We start from the raw sequence: 21,628 nt of genomic DNA on the forward strand, positions 1-21,628 counted from the left end.
GGAATCTAAAGGTTTTCGCCTAAGTTGGTCAAAGACAAAGTATATGGAGTGCAAGTTCAGTGCAAACGGAGACTCAAATGAGTTAGGGGTGAGGATTGGAGATCAGGAAGTACCAAAGAGTGACAGTTTTCGCTACCTAGGATTTATCTTGCAAAAGAACAGAGAGTTGGACAGAGACTTCAACTATAGAATACAAGCTAGATGGATGAAGTGGAAGAGTGCATCTAGCGTGTTGTGTGACCGTCGTATGCCACTGAATCTCAAGGGATTTATAGGATGTCAATAAGGCCAACAATGCTTTATGGCATGAAATGTTAGGCGGTGAAGCATCAACACGTACATAAAATGGGTGTTGTGGAGATGAGAATGCTTTATTGGATGTGTGGGCACACGAGAAATGATAAGATTAGGAATGAGAATATACGAGATAAAGTAGGAGTAGCCGAAATTTAAGGAAAGATAAAAGAAAATCGGTTATGGTGGTTTTGGACATATGAAACGAAGGCCTATTGACGCTCCGGTTAGAATATGCAATTACGGGATAGAGGTTCAGGCCCGAAGGGGTAGAGAAAGACTTTAGAAGAAACTCTAAGAAAAGACTTAGAGTACTTGGATCTAATGGGAGACATGAGACAGAATGGAGCGCAGTTGTTGTTGTTAAGCAGATGTAATCATGTAGTGAATATTTATGAGAAAGAAGATGGCTTACAATATTAACAAATTTGCTTTCAGACATCGACTTCTATTCTGTCTTTCGACTTTTACTCTCCCGAGAGAAACTTACCAACGATGAGATGTCATTGTGACGATAATTGAAGTTTCCAACCCAAGTCATGGATTGTTATGCATTTTATCTTTTTCACATGGCAATGGGTGATAGGCTTGAGATATTGCCACATTAGGATTCTCGTAGCATCTGAGTCCTCAGATGGTAGATTGATTCTTCATCATCTGCAAGTGGCTCTTTATCACAATGGTGGAAATGAGTTGAACCTTTGCATAACGGCGTGAGTTCGAACTTCGATGGTGGCTAATCCGATATCTAATCTATGATAAAAAAAAAAAGAAAAAAAAAAAAGGAAAAAAAGGGATCGAATTTTTCATCATCCTCTCCCCCCATTTCACAATGATTGCTCACATTTTGTTCCAAAATATATAATCTGGCTTAAATTTGTTTGCTCACTGGCATTCAACCAATATCATCTCAAGGGAAAAGCGAAGCGATCCTCCTTTTAATCAAAACTGAAAAAGGAAATTATCTTCCATTTGACCAATTGGAGAGGAATTCAAACTCGAAATTTCTTCCGATTATGCACCGGTGATAAATGGATCCTATATTTTCTAACCATATTTTAATACAAAGTTGAACACAAAATTTTAATACAAGTTGCGCATGCCGTTATTTTGAAAATGTATTCTTTAGAGATTTAGATTTAGCTGAGTTGGTTACAACAGTACACGTATACCTAAGTTCGAATTCCCTTTCAATAATTTAAATTAGACAATAATATCGCCTAAATTTTTTTTTATCATTATTACTAAAATCATTCTCACAGTATGTAAACTCATTGTTTCAACAATCATTTGTATATGATCATAATAATATAATTAAAAAAACAAAGATAAAAGATCTTATAAAACTAATAAAAAGAAGATTAAATTATCATTAATGAATATTCAACACCTGTTTTCTATCCTTAATCCGCCGGAGTTTTCCCTCCCCTCCTCAACCATAGCAGACCGAGCAGTCATAATCCCACTCGGAAACAAAGAAGCATCAAAAGCTGAACAATCTATCCAATCCTGCAGCAACTCCTCCTGCCCCCATATCTCCGGAATCCAAACCTGTCCGGCCACCTCCATTCTATGCTTCTTTAACCTCTCAAGTCCACTCTCTTCTTCTTCCGCCGCTGCCACCGTAGGCACTTGATCTACCACAACATCATCATCACCTTCTACAGCAGCCGAATCCTGACCGTCCACTGTTGAAAGTTCCTCGTCCTTTTCATGCATCTTAGGTGACGTGCTTCCTTGCTGCTCCATAAAACTGTCATTTTTCTTTGAGATTTGCTCACCATTTTCTTCCATATTTGGTAGAACTGGAGTGTTTTGGATGATGGGTTTCTGCAGAGAGATTTGAGATGGTTTTCTTCTCATTTGGATTCAGAAATGGTGATAAAAATGTGTGCTTGCCAGAGCTTGCTGCTGCTTCTTCTTCCTCTGGATGGAGTTGTTCGAACTTTGTGAAATCAAATGGTGGTAGTATAGTAGGTTAGGGGAGGATTTATGTGTGTGTTAATAAATAATAATGCAGGCTAGAATGGGTGGGGAGTTAGTGTTACACGTCAACTCAAAAGGTTTTGGTTTTTGTGCATGGTACGTGGCTTGGCTGAGATTGAAGTCCATTTTATGTGGCTTAGTTCTTGTTTGAATATAATAAAAAAAGGGAAGGAAAGGAAAATGAGACTCTGGTAATAAAGTACAATACTTGAGTCGCGATAACTCAACTTTTTAAAAGTACATTAAAGTTTTTAAATTTTTTTGACTTGAGATTTATGCATTCATGTTTTCAGTATGCCACATGTTGGGTAATGTAAACGTACGTGTACCGTTAGCTTAACATGTAAACAATATGTTCTAATATCATGAAGAAATGAGAAGTTTTACCTTATAAAACAAGTGGTAGTGTTGGCCAGATTAAGCTTAATTTCTTATAAAGCACATGCAAAGTTTCTTACTTTCTCATTGTAGGATTCTTGCTCTCAACAACATGTGCATTTCTTATACAATCCGCTAATACTACGGTTTGTTAATATTTCTTTGTATTTATAAATGAGAGGTCTTTTATTCGACTTTTGATGAGATATATGATGAGTTTGATTCCAATCTCACACCTTAATGTAAATATCAAAATTTTTAACTTCTATAAGAAAAAATAATCAAATTTGTCGAACCATTCTAAATATTTGTACTGTAACTTTCCAAAGGAGATGTCAAAACTAACACATACACAAGCAACACTAAAAAATGACAACAAACTCTCTCCAACCGAGCCTTCAGTTTCTTGCGTGACGCCAAGTCAATTGAAGGCAAAGCCTTCTATTGTCAAATTCATTTAATAATTTTTAAATAAGATGTGGTGCAATATATAATAAATGTTGTCGTGTGTTTTAAGTATTTGATTGGTTGTTTCAATAATTGAACTCGCAAAGGATAAAAAAAAGTATAAAATAACATTATTATTGAAAATATCAGATAAAATAAAAAATTATAAAAAATATCAAATTGCCATATAAACCATCAATATCATTTCAATGAGTTAAAATTGACAACTTCTTCGACCTAGTTGCAACCAAGTAGCAAGTTGCATAACGCAGCTGGAAAGTAACAGAACCGTGGGCTGCTCTCAAATTGACAATACCATGCATGTTTTAAAGGCATAGCGTCCATATCCTTCCCATGCATAATTGCCATATTCAATGAAACTTCGCATACTATTCAATTTCCAAATAGATATTTTCTGATGCACATAAGCTAGCAGCCTTTGGTTTGTTTTGGCTCTCCTATGAAATTTAAGAACTCATCTTATCCAAAAATAATAATAATAATTTAAGCTTAGCAAGAGGCTGTAGATCTTGCTTCGTCAGCAGCTCGTGCTGCTTTATTTTTGGACTATGTTGACTTGTCTGACTATTACTTCTTAAATTAATGTGCATCTTGACATCCAGGTTTGTCTTACTTTCTTGTTTTTTTCTTAACTTTGTGGTATTGTTCAGCTCGTTTTGCAAGTATAGACCTGTAGGTTTGGTTTTAGGGTTTAAAGTTTACATGCATATATATATTTCTCATATTCACACGAAGAATACTTTCAGAGTTTCAAACAAGAGCACAACCCTGAAGCAACAATTAGAAAATACACAACTAAAAACATTATAAATCATTCACTAGTTTACCACCTTTTGAATAGATAGAATCATAAACAAATTTCATTGCATAGAATACAAGACTCCAATGAAGTCAATTTGTAATGAGTGGAAGCGACAGTTAACGAAAGACTTTCATCTTCAATATGAGATATTCTTGACAACAATAACAAACAACTTTTATTTTTCGATGTGTGAAGAGAGATACAAAGTACTACATAGTCAAGCACGTACTAGTGTAAAATCTAAGGAGAAACGATAAGGTTTTAGACAAATTGATTCTGTAGTATCCAAATGGTGGTGTATTATGCACATTGGCATCTTTCTCTTCGATGCCCCATGTTGTCATGTCTTTCTTATTTTTGCCTCCTTATGGGAGGAGCACTATCGACATAAAATGCATTGCAAAAGAAGAGGGCAAGTAATACTTCCTCATGTATATATTCTTGTTTTACAAGAAGTTGCAACACTTGAATATCTACTTATAAGACACACACACACACACACACACATTTCTTCAAAATATTGTACAAATATTACCGGAACTATTAGATATACGTGCAATTGCTACCCGTCACGTATTTTTTACAATGTGACTAGTAGCAAAGTCACATGGAGGCTATAGGCCCATGCCCGTCATGGAATTTCATCAATAAATATGTATTGTCTGCTTGTTTTAACCATAAAGAGTATGTGATCTATTGTTTTGACCAAGGAGTGATGGGTTAGAAACCTGTTGGAGCCAACAACCTTATGTTTTTTGTTTAAACCCAACCTTACAACTAGCCTTTTGTTTTACCATATAAAAATCAATTAATTTTTTTTTTGGCCACTTCATGTAAAAGAAGGTCTATACAATTTAGAGGAATATCCAATTATGTTAAAAGTTTTTTTTTTATTTAGCCTAATGTATTAATTAGTTTTTTTTTTTTCAACAAAACTCGTAAAGAAGTTATGTTCTTATGATATAATCTTCTTAATACCAAAATTTTCATACAAATTTTAAAGCTCTATCACATTTGTTTCATAAAAAAATTTCCATGCCAATAGAAAGAAAGGAAAACTAATGAAAAACGTTTGAAAACTTTGAGTTTTAATGAAAATGACAAAAATATGTTGTAAGTGAATAGTACCAGAAGTGACTTTTTAGAGTAAAAATAAGATTTTTCGTTACAGTGAATAATATGGGCAGCTTTTCGTTAAAGTTCCCTAGAAAGAACTTTAATTTTTCTCCAACTAATTGTGTTGCTATATTTTGTCCAAATATATTTAGAAAAAAATCGAAAAGGTTCCTCTACATATATTACATGTGGACTATAAGGTATTTTAAGAAGGTTTATTTTTATACGAACGATATTCTATTTTTAAAATTAAAAAAATAGAAGAAATCGAGCTCAAGTGAACAACATAACTTTAACCAAGATAGTCACGTCTGCATTGCCATTATTCTTTATGGAATGAAAGGTAATATTAGTCCATCCACACGTTATATGTAATGAAATGTTGAACCCGATGTGATATTTGAGGTGAAGTGTGTTTTGTAAACATCACCAAAACACACAATCCAAGCATATGTGGATGGCTATAGCTCTCGAGGAATTCGACAACTAGAAATTTAACATCTATGTCCATAACCACATGATTTGCCAAGTCTTGCCCCCTTGGTAATGTTGAAAAAGATTGACAAAATGTAGCCACCAACCATAACAGCACTTATAAAAAGGATTGGCAATCACTTTTTTTTTTTCCTTCTTCCTACTCGCGCATCTGTATTTCTGATTATTAGATTCAATAAACAAAATAAAAATTAACAAACAAGAATAAATATGGGTATTTCGATAAGATATAAATGTGTTGTTATCATTTTCTTAAGAGATGCTGGTCGATTTTATTTCCAAACTTGTAAGGAACTGCCAATTTTCCTCCAGGACTTTTATAATCGGCAAATTTCCCTCCTAAACCCTAAACCTTAAAATTCAAACAAAAGGTATACGGATTGAATTAGTAGAAGAGAAGAAGATATTGTCTACATTAGGGATAAAATTACCTTTTTTTGCAATTATAAAATTAAAGTTCAAGAGGGAATTGATCAATTATAAAACTTTAAGGGGTATTCAAAATTAAAGTTTAGAGAGGAAACTAACTAATTATAACTAAGATTAATTTCAAAAACATTTTCACCATAAGTGTTTTAAACCATTTTCAAAGAACTTCCAAATCAACTCATACTCTTCTCAGGGTTAAAAAGGCAATAACTAGCAAATCCAACATCTAAAGAAGAATGTCCAATTCATTTGATCATGTTATTAACATTTATTTTCTAAGATATTCTATTTTTACCACATAATTTCATTTTAAGGAAAACTAATGAAAAAAGTTTGAAAACTTTAAGTTTTAACGATAAGAATAAAATAAAAGGTAAAATGAATAGTACCAGATTTGATTTTTTTATGTATAAATATGATTTTTCGTTAAAGTGAACAGTACTGCATACTTTTCGTTAAAACTCCCTTCATTTTATTTGTGCATTTTGTAAAGCATTTCCACAAAATTTCTATTTACACCCCCTTCCTGATGAATTTTCAACAAGCGTGCCGTTTTGGCGGGTACATGTTCAAGGACTCCACCAGCTTGGCGCAAACCATCCAAACCTACGCCCGGACCAAGCAGCTGCACCGAGGCAAAGAGCTCCACGCTCAGCTCCTCCGCAACGAGTACCCACTTTGCATCTTTCTCGCCAACCATCTTCTGAACATGTATTCCAAATGCGGGGAGGTCGACTATGCACTCAAATTGTTCGACACAATGCGGCAGAGAAACTTGGTTTCTTGGACGGCAATGATAACTGGGTTTTCTCAGAACTTGAGGTTCTCGGAGACTTTAGAAACGTTTTCCCAGATGAGGGTTGCCGGAGAGAAACCAACCCAGTTTGCATTTGCAAGTGTTATAAGAGCTTGTGTGTTTCTCGGGTCGATTGAGATCGGGAGGATGATGCATTCTCTTACTTTGAAGTTGGGGTTGGCTTGTGAGTTGTTTGTGGGTAGTAATTTGGCGGATATGTATTGGAAGTGTGGGGTGACGGTTGATGCTTGTAAGGTTTTTGAGGAGATGCCGTTTAAGGATGCGGTATCATGGACGTCGATGATTGATGGGTATGCAAAGAGTGGTGATTCTGAGGCAGCTTTACTAACTTATAAAAGGATGATTGTTGATGGGATTGTTATAGATCAGCATGTTCTTTGTACTGCCTTAAATGCTTGTTCTGCGTTGAAGGATTGTAAGTTCGGAAAGTGTCTTCATTCGACCGTTCTAAAGTTAGGACTTCAAACGGAGGTTTCAGTGGGCAACGCTCTGACTGATATGTACGCGAAAGCAGGAGATATGGAAAGTGCTTCAGATGTGTTCCGGATTGACTCTGAGTGTAGAAACATTGTGTCTTCTACCTCTCTGATCAATGGTTACGTTGAGATGGATGAAATCGAGAAGGCTTTTAGTTTGTTTGTTGACTTACATAGTTGGGGAGTTGAGCCTAATGAGTTCACTTTCTCTAGCTTGATCAAGGCTTGTGCCAACCAAGCTGCACTTGATCAAGGAATCCAGCTTCACGCTCAGGCAATTAAACTTAATCTCGATAGACACCCTTTCATTTCTACTGTTCTTGTTGATATGTATGGAAAATGTGGGTTGCTTGATGATTCGACCCAAGTGTTTCATGAGATAGCAAACCCGAATGAAGTTGCATGGAATTCATTGTTAGGTGTGCTTGCTCTTCATGGATTAGGAAAAGAAGCCTCGGAAACATTTAGTAGAATGGTACAAAGAGGAGTGAAGCCGAACGCAATAACATTTATCAGTCTTTTAATAGGGTGTAGCCATGCTGGATTGGTAAAGGATGGTTTAAATTACTTTTATTCTATGGAGAAAACATATGGAATAGTTCCTAGAGATGAACATTACTCTTGTGTTATTGACTTGCTTGGCCGGGCTGGAAGGCTTAAAGAGGCTGAAGAATTCATAAACAGCATGCCAATTCAACCAAATGCTTTCGGGTGGTGCTCTTTCCTCGGAGCCTGCAGGATTCACGGTGATAAGGAGAGGGGAAAACTGGCAGCAGAAAAACTGATGCAGTTAGAACCTGAGAACATCGGAGCACATATTCTGCTGTCGAATATATATGCCAAGGAGCAGCAATGGGAAGATGTGAGGAGTGTAAGGAAGATGTTGAGAGATGGCACCATGAAGAAATTGCCAGGGTATAGTTGGGTTGACGTTGGAAACAAAACGCATATCTTTGGAGCCGAAGATTGGTCCCATCCTCAGAAGAAAGAAATTTATGAAAAGCTTGATACTCTTCTTGATCAGATAAAGAAAGCTGGATATGATCCACAAACAGATTCGATTCCACATGATATGGATGATAATGAGAAGGAAAAGGTTCTTCACCATCACAGCGAGAGGATAGCGATTGCATTTGCGTTAATAAGTATGCCGGCTGGGAAGCCGATCATTGTGAAGAAAAATATAAGGGTGTGCTTGGATTGCCATTCTGCAATCAAGTACATCTCCAAGGTGGTAGGGAGAAAGATTATCGTTAGGGATAATAGTCGGTTTCACCATTTCGCAGGCGGGCAGTGTTCATGTGGAGATTACTGGTAGTGTTTTGGAAGCTGAAGCATTAGTCAAGGGATTTACTGGGCAGAAGCCAGAGCTTCAAAAGCTAACTGCAGGGTGAGGAAGAAGGGTATAGATGACTTGGGACCCATTTGGCAAGGAATTTAGAAAGGCCAAGACTGCTTTCAAATCATCAAAAGCACTTCTGACAATGTTTATCAGAAAAATTTAGTGCTTATGGAATATAAAAAGCACTTGAAGCAAACACTCACCGCACGAAGCACGAAAAAAACTTGAAGATTTGCTGCTTCTAACAAATGCACTTCCAACAGAAGCGCTTATGACCGTAAGTGTTCTCTTCGGAAGCTCCGTTGCCAAACGAGCCTTTGCTCATCAAGAAGGAAGAAGGCGATTTTAAGATGGAAGCATGTAAGAAGACAACCCTTTGGCCATCATCTTCAACTTGGAACACAACTACCCTTCCACTAAGATGGGAACAAATTGTGGGTGATTAATTATGTTTTTGACACCCGACAATTAAAATCGAGTGGTAATTTCTATGTGGACTATTCTCCGCCTGCACACTTATGTTCATTTCTGCTATATTTGGTATGAAGCGAAGAATAAAAAAAGAGAATTTTAACAAAAAAATCTACGGTACTGTTCACTTTAACGAAAAACCATATTTTTACACTAAAAAATCAATCATACTACTATTTACTTTACTCTTTATTTTATCCTTATTATTAAAACTCAAAATTTTCAAACCATTTTCATTAATTTTCCTATAAAAAAAAAGGCACTGCGGAAATTATTTCCCTCTAATTCAAGAGTATAAACATAAAGAAGAATTTTCTCTGAACGAATCCATTCATGATTTCTCCACAAGTTGTATCTCACTTTCAAAAGGGAAAACTGTACATGCCGATGGCGTTTATTCAAATCTTCCGGCGAAAAACTCGCCAGATCTAAATGTCTTGAAACGGGAAACATACACTCGGACGAGGACGTACTAATCTAATAGCAAAGCTAGAAACTGCTAATGGCATATGGATGATCTATCATCTAGTATCTACGGAGGCATACCTAAATCCCTCGGATGGATGCTGAGGTGGAGGTCGGGAGGCATGAGATCAAACTCTTGGATAACGGGAGCGTCCTTTTTTCTTCAAGAAATCAGGAATCTCGACTGCACTACCTTCCATGAAAGAGGATGGCCGTCGATTGATTCCAAGGGTGACATCTCCTTGTGCCTGCATATAGGTAGATTTAACAAAATTGTTTGAAAGAGAGAGTGCATGTGTGCGCGTGAGCGGGGGCACGTTAAGGAATTACCTGGAGTGGCCTTCCTTCATTTTCTTCTTGGCGTTTGAATCCAGTAGCAATAAGGGTTATACTGACCTGAATGAAAAACGAAGACAAGCAACATTGCATTTTAAGATGCAGCCATCCAATTCCTTTATGATAATCCCATGATATCCGGTTTGGCAAATTTACCATGTTCAACAAGAAACCAGGAAGCTCTTGGACATATTTTTTACCACGTTCATTTTAGAGAAAGCAAAAATACTTACTTGACCACTGAGAGATGGATCTGTCACTGCCCCAAATATTAAATTTGCTGTTGGATCGACAAGATCATATATAACCTCAGCTGCAGCATTTACCTACGAGAATTGCTCATTTGAAATTAGAGAGTAAGAGAGGAAAAATACAACGCCATATCAACTGTGAGTCAAAACTACCATTTATAATTCAGTAAAGGATATCAAGCGGAAAGGCAGTGAGGGTTCAGGTGCGGCAAGTAGTAAGAAGCAGGAAGCACAGGAAGCAGCAGTAAGCGCAATAATGGAGTTATTACATTGTGAACATAGCACAGTTCTGGGCCAACTAAATGATTCTTTTATGAGAAAATTGTCAAAAGAGATTTTAGGCCAATCATAGTAGTAGTTCACTTCTCCAGAATAAGATCAATATACAGATTGCAGAGTAACGTCATCCTCACAGTCAAGATTTAAGGGAGAAATCTTGATTTCAATAAGCCTAGTACCCTCTCTGCAGCATTTTCAGACTATTGAATGCAATGGTGAAATCATAAGCATAATTCCTAAAGACAGCTTTGTCTCACAGAAAACGGTAAACCACATTTCAAGTTGGAACAGATTTTCTTTTACAGCAATGGTACATGGAAGACTTTCGTACTGAAGAAAAGAAATATGTCAACTTCATGATCCCATGAGTACGATCAAAGAAGAGAGTAAGAGAGAAGTACCTCATAAAGGGTCAAATCAGCTCCCCCAGTTATGTTCCAAACAATTCCAGTTGCCCTCTCAATACCAATATCTAGTAAAGGTGATTGGATGGCATTTAATGCAGCATCCCTTGCCCTCGTCTTCCCTGTTCCGAGGAAATACAAAAATCAGAAAAAAAGTTTCAGCATATTATTATAAAAAAAAATGCAGAATTTATAATATATTAACTTGAGACCATGTCTTCTTTCAGACCTTTCCTTCTCATGTTCTAACAAAAAAGCTGAAATTTTAGATGCCATTTATTCTATATTAACTTCACAAGGACGTTAGCCACAATGGTGTCATAAGGGAAGGCAATACGGAAATTTTGGGACCACAATAATCAAGTCCAAAATTATAAGTGAAGCCTCTGATATGATATAAGCACTCTAAACACCCTAGTAGTATGCAGCTAAAACATTACCAGTTGCAGTTCCTATCCCCATCAATGAAGAACCCGCATTGGCCATTATAGCCCGTACGTCAGCAAAATCCACATTTACCAATCCTGGTATCTGCAATGAAGATGATGGTCCATCAATTATAGTAACAAATATGGCCCAAAAAGGGAAACACATCGATCCACAAACAAATAAAAAAACCCCCATTGACCAGATGAAGGCCCTTGAAAGGCTCTATGAATGGTTTAAACAGCCAGAAGTTAAGATTACACTTCATTACACAATATTTTTAAAGACGACATACCGTGATTATATCAGAGATGCCACGAACACCTTGTCGTAGAATATCATCGGCCAGATTAAATGCTTCTGTTACTGGGGTAGATGGGGAAACTGCAGTCAATAACTTGTCATTTGGAATGACTATCAGTGTGTCAACATTTTCTCTCAGAGCCGCAATTCCTTCCTGGGCTTGAACTGCCCTTTTCCGTCCCTCAAAAGAGAAAGGGGTTGTCACGACACCAACAGTCAATATACCCATTGACTTTGCAACACCTGCAACTATAGGAGCTCCACCAGTCCCAGTTCCTCCACCCATTCCCGCCTGCATATGAAGATATTTAATGTCAGGGTGCAGAAATGCATGAAATAGGTAAATGTTGGAAGTCATGACAGAGGAATAGCATTTGAACCTACCGTAACGAAGACCATGTCTGATCCATAAAGTGCTTCTTCTATTGATTCTTTGCTTTCTTTGGCAGCATTCATACCAATATCTGGGTTTCCACCAGCTCCAAGACCCCTGGTAAGTTCTTGACCAATTTGTAAACGGTTTTCGGGAAAGACAGGAGACATTCTCATGGCTTGAACATCGGTATTAACAATCCAGAACTCCACACCCTTCATTGCACTCTCTATCATGCGATTAACTGCATTTGACCCTCCACCGCCAACACCAATAACTTTGATTTTTGCTTCACCGTTGTTACTAGGAGAAGATTTGTCACTTAAGCTCTCAGTGACACCTCCACCTGAAATATCTTTTCTCGGGTTGTTAACCCTATCGTTTCCCTCTCCTCTAAGCAATGAAACTTCAGGGTGTAGATTCAGAAAAGGGTCTCTATTCTGATATGAACCGACACTCTGAGAATTGGTTGAGCACTTAACTTGAGGCAAACTTGACTTATAGGTTACACCCATACAACCGTACTTCTCCTCAGACACTTTTAAGCTGCTAACTCTTCCCAAGTGATTCTCCATTCCTAAGCGACCCCCAAGCCTTGTCAGTACCCCCACCGGGTTTCGAGTATCAGGAAGGGTAACATAATTCGATGCATAAGTCGCCATCATGTAAACGCTGAGACTTTAAATCTCAGAGACAGGTAAGCTGATGAATGCCAATCTTTTAGAAACCCACTTTCTCTCCCAGCACCTAATTTTCAAAAAAAACCAGATAATTCTAAGAAACCATATAACATAGCAGATGGATAAAATATCGACGTTTAACTAAAAGCATATCGGACAGAAACCACACAAGCTTCATAGCGCACATTACAATCCCAGACAAATAATTACAACCCGAAATGCAAAACCCAACAATATTATACAAAATTCACTGTAACTATGAGTTTAAACAGCAAGCAAGAGTTTAAACAGCAAGCAAGCAGAAACGCAGAACAAATGGAAACCCAATTTTCAGAGAAACAAGAAAGGTACTGAAAATGGCAGCTGTTTACCAAAAAACCAGATAATTCTAAGAAACCACTAAGCATAGCAGATTAATTACAAACACTCAGAGACCAGCAAATGCTAAAACGTCAATAGTCAACTAAACTAAATCAAACACATACCCACAAACTTCATAGCACGCATTACAATCCCAATCCCAGAAATAATTACAACCCGAAAAGCGAAACCCAACAACGACTATGCAAAATTAAATGTAACCATGAAGTTAAACAGCAGCAAGCAAGCAGAAAACAATGAGAAAGAAGCAAACCAGAGAAATGTAAAACCCCACAAACTTCGTATCGTACATTACAACCCCCAGACAAAAATCACAACCCGAAAACCGAAACCCAACAACAATTCTACAAAATTCAATGTAACCATGAAGTAAAACAGCATCAAGCAAGCAGAAAACAATGAGAAATGAACAAACCAGAGAAATGCATTACAAAGGGAGACCCTCTTTCCAGAAACAAAAACAAGAAGGAAACAGAGAAATGGGCAGCTGGGGTTTCAGAGGAAGCTACAAACCAGAGAAATCCCAAGAGACCTTGGATGCAGAAACAAAAGAACCCAAGGGAGCATCTGGGGGCGCCGAGCCCAAAGAGTCAGAAATTCAGTCTCTTTAAAACCCTCAGTCGGATTTGGACTAATGATTGCGAGCTGTTTGTGATAGAGAGGCGGGGGAAGTGGTAAAGGAAGCAACAAACCTACTAGAAAATTGAGGAATCTGGTTGATTGGGGAACCAAATTGTTTTGGCATTTTTCAGGTGAAAGGCATGTGGGTGTGGGCTCTTCTGAAAGCAACACACGGTTTACACAGAGTCTTGCAATAGCCCTTATCGTTCGGGGACGAGGGTTTAATTGATGGGCTTTGTTTCTTACTGCTTTAAGTTCTTCTGTTCATTAGTTGGGCCCAATTGTAGAGTCTAAGTGAGCATAGGAAATGAGAAGATAATCTTTGTTTTAGGCTACTTGATCATCTGATATGTTCGATCACCTAATATTGATATGTTATTCGTATAAACATGTTATTTATATTTTGATTATCGATACCTCAACGATATACTTGTCGATGAAAATCTACATGGGACGACATGAAATCCTCCTATTAACTTGATGAGTTATTATTAAATTTTAAATCATGACCGTTCAACTTTCAGTACGCTCATTGGTTTTGGATAAAAAACTTGTAGGATGTTATGTTTAGTAATGTCGGTCACTAGTTAACCACATTGTTAGGTTTCACATTAAGTGCGCCACAATGATGACACATAAGGCTACTTACAGTAGATCGAAAATTTTGAATTTAATTCTTGTTTTTTATTTGTTATTTTTTTTATGGAAATAAATTCAAATTTAATTCTTATGAGTTGAATGAAACTCATATTATATAAGAATCAAAATCAAAGTGTCTAAGCGTACTAACTCATATACCACACAAATCGCTGTGGAAGGCCTAACGAAACCACAAAAATGTTATTTACCACTTTTACTCGTTACGTTGTTCATTAAGCACAGTAAGAAGAATCTCGCTTAATGGAATAAATTATGTTCAAAACCGACTCAACCTTTTCCGTTACGGGGAGTTCCAATCTTTTCAATTTTGTATGTGACCTTTATATGACTTCTATCATTAATTGACACGTATTTATAAATTTAACTTACTTTAACATATTACACGTATCAATCAACGATTGAGACTACATGAGCCACACACATAAAATGAGTGCAGCCTATTTTCCGTCGATCAGCGTGTCCACGGAAACATCCAGAATCTCGTTCAGCCGCAACGTGGAGGGGTGCGAAACGACGAAACTACCCCGGCACGAGTTCACCACGGGTTTGCCTTTAGATCGCAGAGAGACATATCTGGGAAGAAGAACAGACGTTACAATCTCACCGATGGCTTCGCAAATTCTGGCGGCGGCAGCCGAGAGGGTCGGACCGGCGGCGAGGCGACAGGCCGTGAGCTTAACAGACGCGGCGGCGAATCGTATACGGCAGCTCCTAGAGCAGCGCCGGCGGCCATATCTCAAGCTCGGAGTCAAGGCCCGCGGCTGCAACGGCTTGTCCTACACTCTCAATTACGCAGGTACGGCGGCGTTTTGATCCTCATCGTTAAATTTTCTTCTTTTTCTTCAATTTTGATGAGTTGAATTATGAATTTCGTGAATTTATTTGCTCCAATTTGTTCCTGTGTAGATGATAAGGGGAAGTTCGACGAATTGGTGGAGGATAAAGGTGTGAAGGTTTTGATTGATCCGAAGGCTCTGATGCACGTCATAGGAACGAAGATGGATTTTATAGATGATAAACTCAGGTAACTCATCTCTTCCTCTCTCTTTTTTCCCCAATTTTTCCCTTTTTTTTTTGGGTGGATTTGTGGGAAACTTATTAGCATGTTTGGATTCTGAGAAATTGTTGGGTTTTGATTTGAATTGGGCGTGTGTAAATCTTTGTTTTTTTTAAGGTAGAGAAAATGACCTTGTGCTGTGTTAGAAATGGATTCGTTTTCCATTTTTGTAATTGTTTCCAGTGTCAATTTAATATTAGGATGTTAAAATTGCGCATCGTAAGGATAATGGGTCGTCGAATTTCGGATTGAATTTTGTGGAGAATATAGAGTTTTTTTTCACTTTGAGATGAACCAAGAGTCTTCGAAAGAGCCAAAAGTGCTTTTGACTACGTTTGGCAGAAAAACTTCAAAGCGTTTTTTGGGTTGTAGAAGCACTCTTTAGTGCATTTACTTAAGAGCAGAAGTCGTTCCTACATAGCAATCCCAAATGAGCGCTTGGAACCATATGACAATCAGTAAGCCAATGTGCTGCAATTGACCATTTTTTGGGGGGTGGAAATTTCATATTTATGGTGGGTGTATTGCCATTTATCAACTCTAACATCATCCCAATGGAGCCCCGCTACCTTATACAAGACCTAGACTGATGCTGCTTAGCGCTGCTATAAACAACATCAGCTTTTGGTCTTCACCCTCCTTAAACTAATGATATTAAATTTGCCCATAATGTCGCCTTCGCCGATGGTCAGCTTTCCATTCCTGTCCTGACTACTACTGTATGACCATTTCATTGAGACCGACAGATGACCGTGATTTATGGCATCATCACCTCCACCACTGCTGCCATTAGTACTTCAACCTCTGTTTACTGTTGGATGCGTGTGTTGTGCGCATTCAATGACAAATTGAATGTGCAGTTTAGAAGGGTTTTAGTAAATGCTTCAAGTGGCTTTCCGTGTGCGTGTTAGGAGAGATAATGGTGCATGTTAGAAGGGTTTTAGTGAATGCTTCAAGTGGCTTTCCATGTGCGTGTTAGGAAAGATAATGGTGCACATTAGAAGGGTTTTAGTGAATGCTTCAAGTGGCTTTTCATGTGCATGTTTAGGAGAGATAAGGGTACATATGTGTCCATTTTTACATGAGCAGAAACCAAACCATGAAGAAAGATGATCTGCTAATATTATTTTGCTTGTGTTTTTATCTCGGTATATTTTGTTCGCTTGAAGTTGGGAACCTTAAGCAGCCAAATGGCATGGCATTTATGCCCCTTGTCGATCTGATGATTCGTTGTAAATTTAACCACCTTTCATTTGTTCGTGGGGCAATGGTACAATATGACATGACATGCTTTGGGCATTCTTCTGTTGGTGTTTATGCCGTTGGTTTCACAACTTGCTTTTGCCTTCTTACTCTCACCTTCCTGGTTCCGCTCACACCTAATTTATTTTCTTTTGGCAGGTCTGAGTTCGTATTCATCAATCCCAACTCTAAAGGACAGTGTGGCTGTGGGGAATCTTTCATGACAACAGACGGTAGCGGAGCTACCAAGAAGGTATAAAGAATCGTGTGGCCAGCTTGTGATGAACCAACACTTTCACTGACTAATTATTCGTGTTGGCGCTGGCGTGAGTCATAGTAGCCTCTGCTAACTCGGGTCGTAAAGTTTGCATTCTTCTGTAAAGATATTCCAATTTTGTTTGGAAGAACACAATGTATATCAATACAATTATGTGCTTCTTGAAATTTTATGAACTTTTGTAATGTCAACATGTAGAAGCTGCTGAATTGTGGAAATTGTGTCGGCGAGATTATCAATATTTTCCCAAACTTTTTTTTACCATTCGTTACTTAATACGTGAAATGGCTTAGATTTGAATTTCATAAATGACGACTTTGATATCAATTTAATCTCCTACTCTTTGGTGTAATTCTATCGTTGAATAAAAAAAGGTTATGGATCTTACTTTGCTTTTTTAATATCGATTATAATTTTCTCCGCACTATGAGGCATTTTGTTTTTTAGTGATATGAGCCATGTCGATTATAATTTTCTTCACACTACTAGGCATTTCTATTAATATTGTGTACGAGTTGTTGGTCGTCCACATTCGTTTAATTTTTAATCTCCATGTAGAATATGCTGTCAAATTCTGCTATTTTTTCAATTTCAAACAATTAATAGAATTATGTTAATTATCGGTTGTCTGTCGTTCACATTCGTTTAGTTTTTTAATTTTCCTATAGATTATGTTTTGAAATTCTGCTCTTTTTCCAATTCTCCAACAATCAACAGTTGTTAGTCGTCCACATTCGTCGATAATAACACAGATTGCTGATCTCCTTATGGAATGCAACTTTTTTCGCATTTGTAAGAAGGTGAGGTAGGATATAGGATTCATGTAATGGGGACTCATGTAGCATATTGGATTGGGAAAAAAAATGTAGCATATTTGCTTTCCAATTTCAGAAATTAAATTTCCATATTCTCACGCGTAATTACTCTCCACTTTCCCGCACGTGCTAGAAGAAGACCTGGCGGCTTCCCTCTCTTCTCATCGCAGACTCTTCTTCGTCTTCTCCGCGGTCGCGTCTTTCAGACCAAGCAGCTTTTGGCTGGTTCGTTTCTCCACTCGTTTTTCCAAAACCATCGAATCCTGCATTCAAGTTTCTCCCTTTCTCTGATGAATGGGATGATAGTGATCCCGTTGACACTTGGAAATTTTGGATTTTGATTTGCTTCCACAGGTAATGCCGCCCTAATTTTCTCTCTGTTTTACCCATTGATTATCTCTGTATTGAGATCATTTTTATTTAATTCCGTTTTTATAGATTTTTGGGTTCTATGTGTTTTTACTCGATTTTTAGTAGATTGATGATAAGCTGTTGAAATTTGTTTGAATAATTGAATTGGGTTTAATTTTTTGAGTTTGTTTGCATGGTTTTCCATTGAATTGATGTTGATCCGGTGCAAAATCTGCCAACTTTGGAAATTGTTGACTTGTTTGTAATGCGCAAAGTACTGGATTTTTCCAGTTTCTACTAGCTAATCTTTGCTTTCCATGCTTAATTCTAGTGACAATTACTGATTGATTAGTGAAAGTCCAAAATATTGATCTGAATTTTTACTTGTATAGATGATGTCGTGACAAATCCCGAAAAGATGGCAGATTGGTGTTTGGCATGGATGGATCTTGGTTTTTCTTCTGTTTTGTGATAAACCCAGATGGAAGGTTTAACAATTCTGGATGGCTAATTGTGTGGTGAGGATTTCTTTAAAGTTGGCTTCTTAATTTTCATAGGGTACTTTGAACTTTGAGAACAAGAGCTTTCCTCGGTTTTCGTTAATTTATTGGGTATATGGAGCACCTTCCCGTTGAAGTCATAGGTAACATTCTATCCCGGCTAAAAGCTGCCCGAGATGTTGTGATTGCATCTGCGACGTGCAAGAAATGGAGAGAGGCTTGGCGGAATCACCTCCACACTCTTTCTTTCAATTCCAATGATTGGTCCGTCTATCATGATCTGACAACAAGTAGATTGGAAATTCTTATAACTCAAACAATATTCCAAACCACAGCATTGCAGTGTTTGTCAATTTTTATGGATGATGTTGATGAATTTTCAGCCGCCCCAGTGATTGCTTGGCTCATGTATACCCGGGACACCTTGCGGCAACTACATTATAATGTGAGGACTACTCCGAATGTGAATATCATTGAGAAATGCGGTCGGCAGAAGCTTGAAGTCTTGGCATTGGCTCATAATTCTGTAACAGGTGTTGAACCCAGTTATCAGAAATTTCCATGCTTGAAGTCACTTTCGCTAAGTTATGTCAGTATCTCAGCATTGGATTTGAGCCTTTTGCTTACCGCATGTCCAAAACTTCAGAATTTGGCTCTTATTAATCCTGATATTGCCATGTCAGATGCACAGGCAACTATGGAACTTAATAGTCCTTCACTGAAAAATATCTACGTGGAAGCTGTCAGTTTGGATAAGTTCATACTAGAGGCCGATAGCATTGAGAATCTGCACCTGAAAGATTGTACCCTTGAGGTTTTTGAGCTTATTGGTAAGGGGTCACTGAGTGTTTTGAAGATCGATGATGTTAGCGTCCTCCATCTTGATATTGGGGATAACACAGAGAATCTTCGGATTGTGGATGTTAGCAGCTTCACGATCATGTGGCCAAAGTTCTATAACATGATCTCAAAATCATCAAATTTAAAGAGGCTTCGGCTCTGGGGTGTTGTATTTGATGATGAGGATGAGGTGGTGGATTTGGAGACTGTTTCTGTTTGCTTCCCTCAGTTAACCCACTTATCATTAAGTTATGATTTAAGAGATGTTTGTGGCTTGCAGGGGTCATCTTCTTTGGAGAACGTGGTTGTGTTAGAACTCGGATGGACTATAATCAGCGAGCTCTTCTCCGACTGGGTAGCAGGACTTCTAGAAAGATGCCCTAATTTGAAGAAGTTGGTCATTTATGGGGTGGTCTCAGAAGCCAAATCCCATGAAGAGTGCCAAGTTTTAGCAAGCTTCACCTCGTCCATTGTCCGGCTGATGAGAAAATATCTGCATGTAGAGGTTCAGTTTGAATACGAATAAAAGTCCTGCTGACTGCATTGGTGTCTATTCAAATATTGGTTGCACATGATTGTACAATAAGGTACATGGCAGAACTTCACAAGAACACAGATTCTATCATCCTCATATTAATCTGAAAATGGAGACCCCTTAATTTCGTACAAGATTATGCGTGCAGCGTGGTGAGAAAATGTAAATTTACAGATTAATTTTGAAATCAATTTGTCTGTTTATCTCTGGCTTGTGTTTGTTTCATAATATTCAAATGGAAATTTCATATGTTGAAGATTATTTTGGGTTGAAGCCGTTTATGGTACTCTATATGGCTACATTCCTGAATATGGTGCGTAGGTTTGGTATGATCTTGTCGCCCCCTTGCTTGAACAGGTGAGCTCCTCTACTTCCATAATTCAATGTCGGGTTGAGTTTTAATCACTAGATGATTGAGTATGAAAAGCATAGTTCATCACCTGTTTAGTCGAGATTAGAATAGAGATCCTCATACTGTGGATTGAATTTGTACTTTATATTGTTTGTTTGAATTATGATTTCTTGTATTACATCTCTTTTTAGTTGTCTCATAGTATGATTATGTAAAAAACGGGGTCATTTTTTGGACCGAAAATCTCAAATCCGTGCGTAGTCGCTTGGATTTGTGAGGACATGAACATTCCTGCACTTTGTGGCATTGAAACCACTCGGCAATGTTTCGCTTAAACTCAAGGGAACCTTCAGGTTGCAGTTGATGTTGCTAGGACCATAATCTGGTGTCTTGATCTTTCCGAACCTGGCTCTTACCCGAAGAGAAATCTTCACATCAATACTGTAAACACCAGCAGCAGTGTCCAAGTTAAACTGAGAGAGGTCACGTTCTCCAAATACCGCCAACTGCTGACCTTCAACGAGTACATGATTTAAAATGGTCGTGTTCTTATGCCCTTGGTAAAATGGCGCCCAAGGCAGTGTCACATTAGCACACCTCTTTTTCCTATAGTTGGCAAAGACTTGGATGTTGCGGTAATATGTGCCAACCCTTTTGTTGGGGTTTCGGATGGTGATGTTGAGTGCGAGATCGTAGTCGAGAGTATTGTCACTGTCGGTGAAATTGAATCGGGTTAGAGAGGCATTGGAGACGGTGAATTGAGGCTCTTTGGGAAGGAAGATCAACCAGAATATGCACATGGTTAGGACGAGGCAGAGTAAGGCGTTGCAGGGGAAGTAGAGGCAGCGGGGAAAACAAGAAAAATGGTACCAGATGGAGTTGCAGATGAGGTATTGTCTTGTATATAAGACGAAAGGGTGGATTTCGGCTTTGTACTTATGAAAAAGCTTAATCGAGTGCTGACAGCCATTGACAGAAGGTATGTATATCTAGCAATTGACTTTGTTGGAAATGTCAAGAGGAACATCCAAAGAGTCCTTCTGGTCTGGGGGAACTTCCAAAGTTGTTCAATCCGGGTCTCGCCTGATCACCAAAAGAATCGAAATACCTTCTGTTTTGTTGATATAATTAGCTAAACAAATTTATGCAGACGCACTTGGAGGAAAAGGACTTTCGATACTTGCTTGAAGTAGTTCCTTGTAGTTCCCAACCCCTTTAACTTCTCTGCTTGTTTTTCTTTTCTCTGTTTTCTTCACCCATTAACTTATGGTGGACGGACACTCTAGTCGCAGTTGAATATGGCGGATGAGACGAGGGGGAAGGTATGGGAGACTGCAATTTCAGAGTGAGTTGTGACGACTTTTGGTCCCTAGAATAGCATAACGTTTCTAAACTGTAGTTTTTTG

The 21,628-nt window shown here is 38.0% G+C and overlaps 5 protein-coding genes and 1 pseudogene across 7 annotated transcripts; 3 read left to right on the forward strand and 3 right to left on the reverse strand.

Annotated features, from left to right (window-relative positions):
* Positions 1-1,613: 1,613 nt before the first annotated feature.
* On the reverse strand, positions 1,614-2,287 carry LOC137746269 (uncharacterized). Its single transcript, XM_068486344.2, has one exon. The coding sequence runs from the start codon at positions 2,155-2,157 to the stop codon at positions 1,678-1,680; it is 480 nt and encodes a 159-aa protein (XP_068342445.2). The 5' UTR covers positions 2,158-2,287; the 3' UTR covers positions 1,614-1,677.
* Positions 2,288-6,445: 4,158 nt separating this feature from the next.
* LOC137744583 (putative pentatricopeptide repeat-containing protein At5g52630) lies at positions 6,446-9,113 on the forward strand. The gene has a single exon (XM_088680888.1). It carries the CDS (start codon positions 6,498-6,500, stop codon positions 8,577-8,579), a length of 2,082 nt encoding a protein of 693 aa, XP_088537014.1. The 5' UTR covers positions 6,446-6,497; the 3' UTR covers positions 8,580-9,113.
* Positions 9,114-9,385: 272 nt separating this feature from the next.
* Positions 9,386-13,766, reverse strand: LOC137745209 (cell division protein FtsZ homolog 2-2, chloroplastic). Of its 2 annotated transcripts, none has more exons than XM_068485124.2 (8): positions 13,486-13,766; positions 11,923-12,658; positions 11,531-11,830; positions 11,250-11,340; positions 10,807-10,931; positions 10,109-10,201; positions 9,870-9,935; positions 9,386-9,787 (listed from the first exon to the last, which is right to left on the reverse strand). In XM_068485124.2, exons 2-8 carry the CDS (start codon positions 12,574-12,576, stop codon positions 9,668-9,670), a joined length of 1,449 nt encoding a protein of 482 aa, XP_068341225.2. In that variant the 5' UTR covers positions 12,577-12,658; positions 13,486-13,766; the 3' UTR covers positions 9,386-9,667. The 2 variants fall into 2 exon arrangements, with proteins under 2 accessions (XP_068341225.2, XP_088536985.1); XM_088680859.1 differs by having other exon boundaries at positions 13,388-13,497.
* A 907-nt stretch (positions 13,767-14,673) lies between these two features.
* Positions 14,674-17,093, forward strand: LOC137745755 (iron-sulfur assembly protein IscA-like 1, mitochondrial). The gene is made up of 3 exons (XM_068485758.2): positions 14,674-15,049; positions 15,160-15,277; positions 16,712-17,093. Exons 1-3 carry the CDS (start codon positions 14,680-14,682, stop codon positions 16,809-16,811), a joined length of 588 nt encoding a protein of 195 aa, XP_068341859.2. The 5' UTR covers positions 14,674-14,679; the 3' UTR covers positions 16,812-17,093.
* A 479-nt stretch (positions 17,094-17,572) lies between these two features.
* On the forward strand, positions 17,573-20,131 carry LOC137744063 (F-box/RNI-like superfamily protein). 2 transcript variants are annotated; one of them, XM_068483925.2, is made up of 3 exons: positions 17,675-17,998; positions 18,388-19,525; positions 19,616-20,131. In XM_068483925.2, exons 2-3 carry the CDS (start codon positions 18,611-18,613, stop codon positions 19,859-19,861), a joined length of 1,161 nt encoding a protein of 386 aa, XP_068340026.2. In that variant the 5' UTR covers positions 17,675-17,998; positions 18,388-18,610; the 3' UTR covers positions 19,862-20,131. The 2 variants fall into 2 exon arrangements, with proteins under 2 accessions (XP_068340024.2, XP_068340026.2); XM_068483923.2 differs by having other exon boundaries at positions 17,573-17,998; positions 18,388-20,131.
* Positions 20,132-20,467: 336 nt separating this feature from the next.
* Positions 20,468-21,022, reverse strand: LOC137744584 (NDR1/HIN1-like protein 10 pseudogene; annotated as a pseudogene).
* Positions 21,023-21,628: the final 606 nt, after the last annotated feature.

Source organism: Pyrus communis, chromosome 12, assembly GCF_041283825.1.
Source record: "Pyrus communis isolate YQ-2024b chromosome 12, ASM4128382v1, whole genome shotgun sequence".
In the NCBI taxonomy this organism is placed as follows: Eukaryota; Viridiplantae; Streptophyta; class Magnoliopsida; order Rosales; family Rosaceae; genus Pyrus; species Pyrus communis.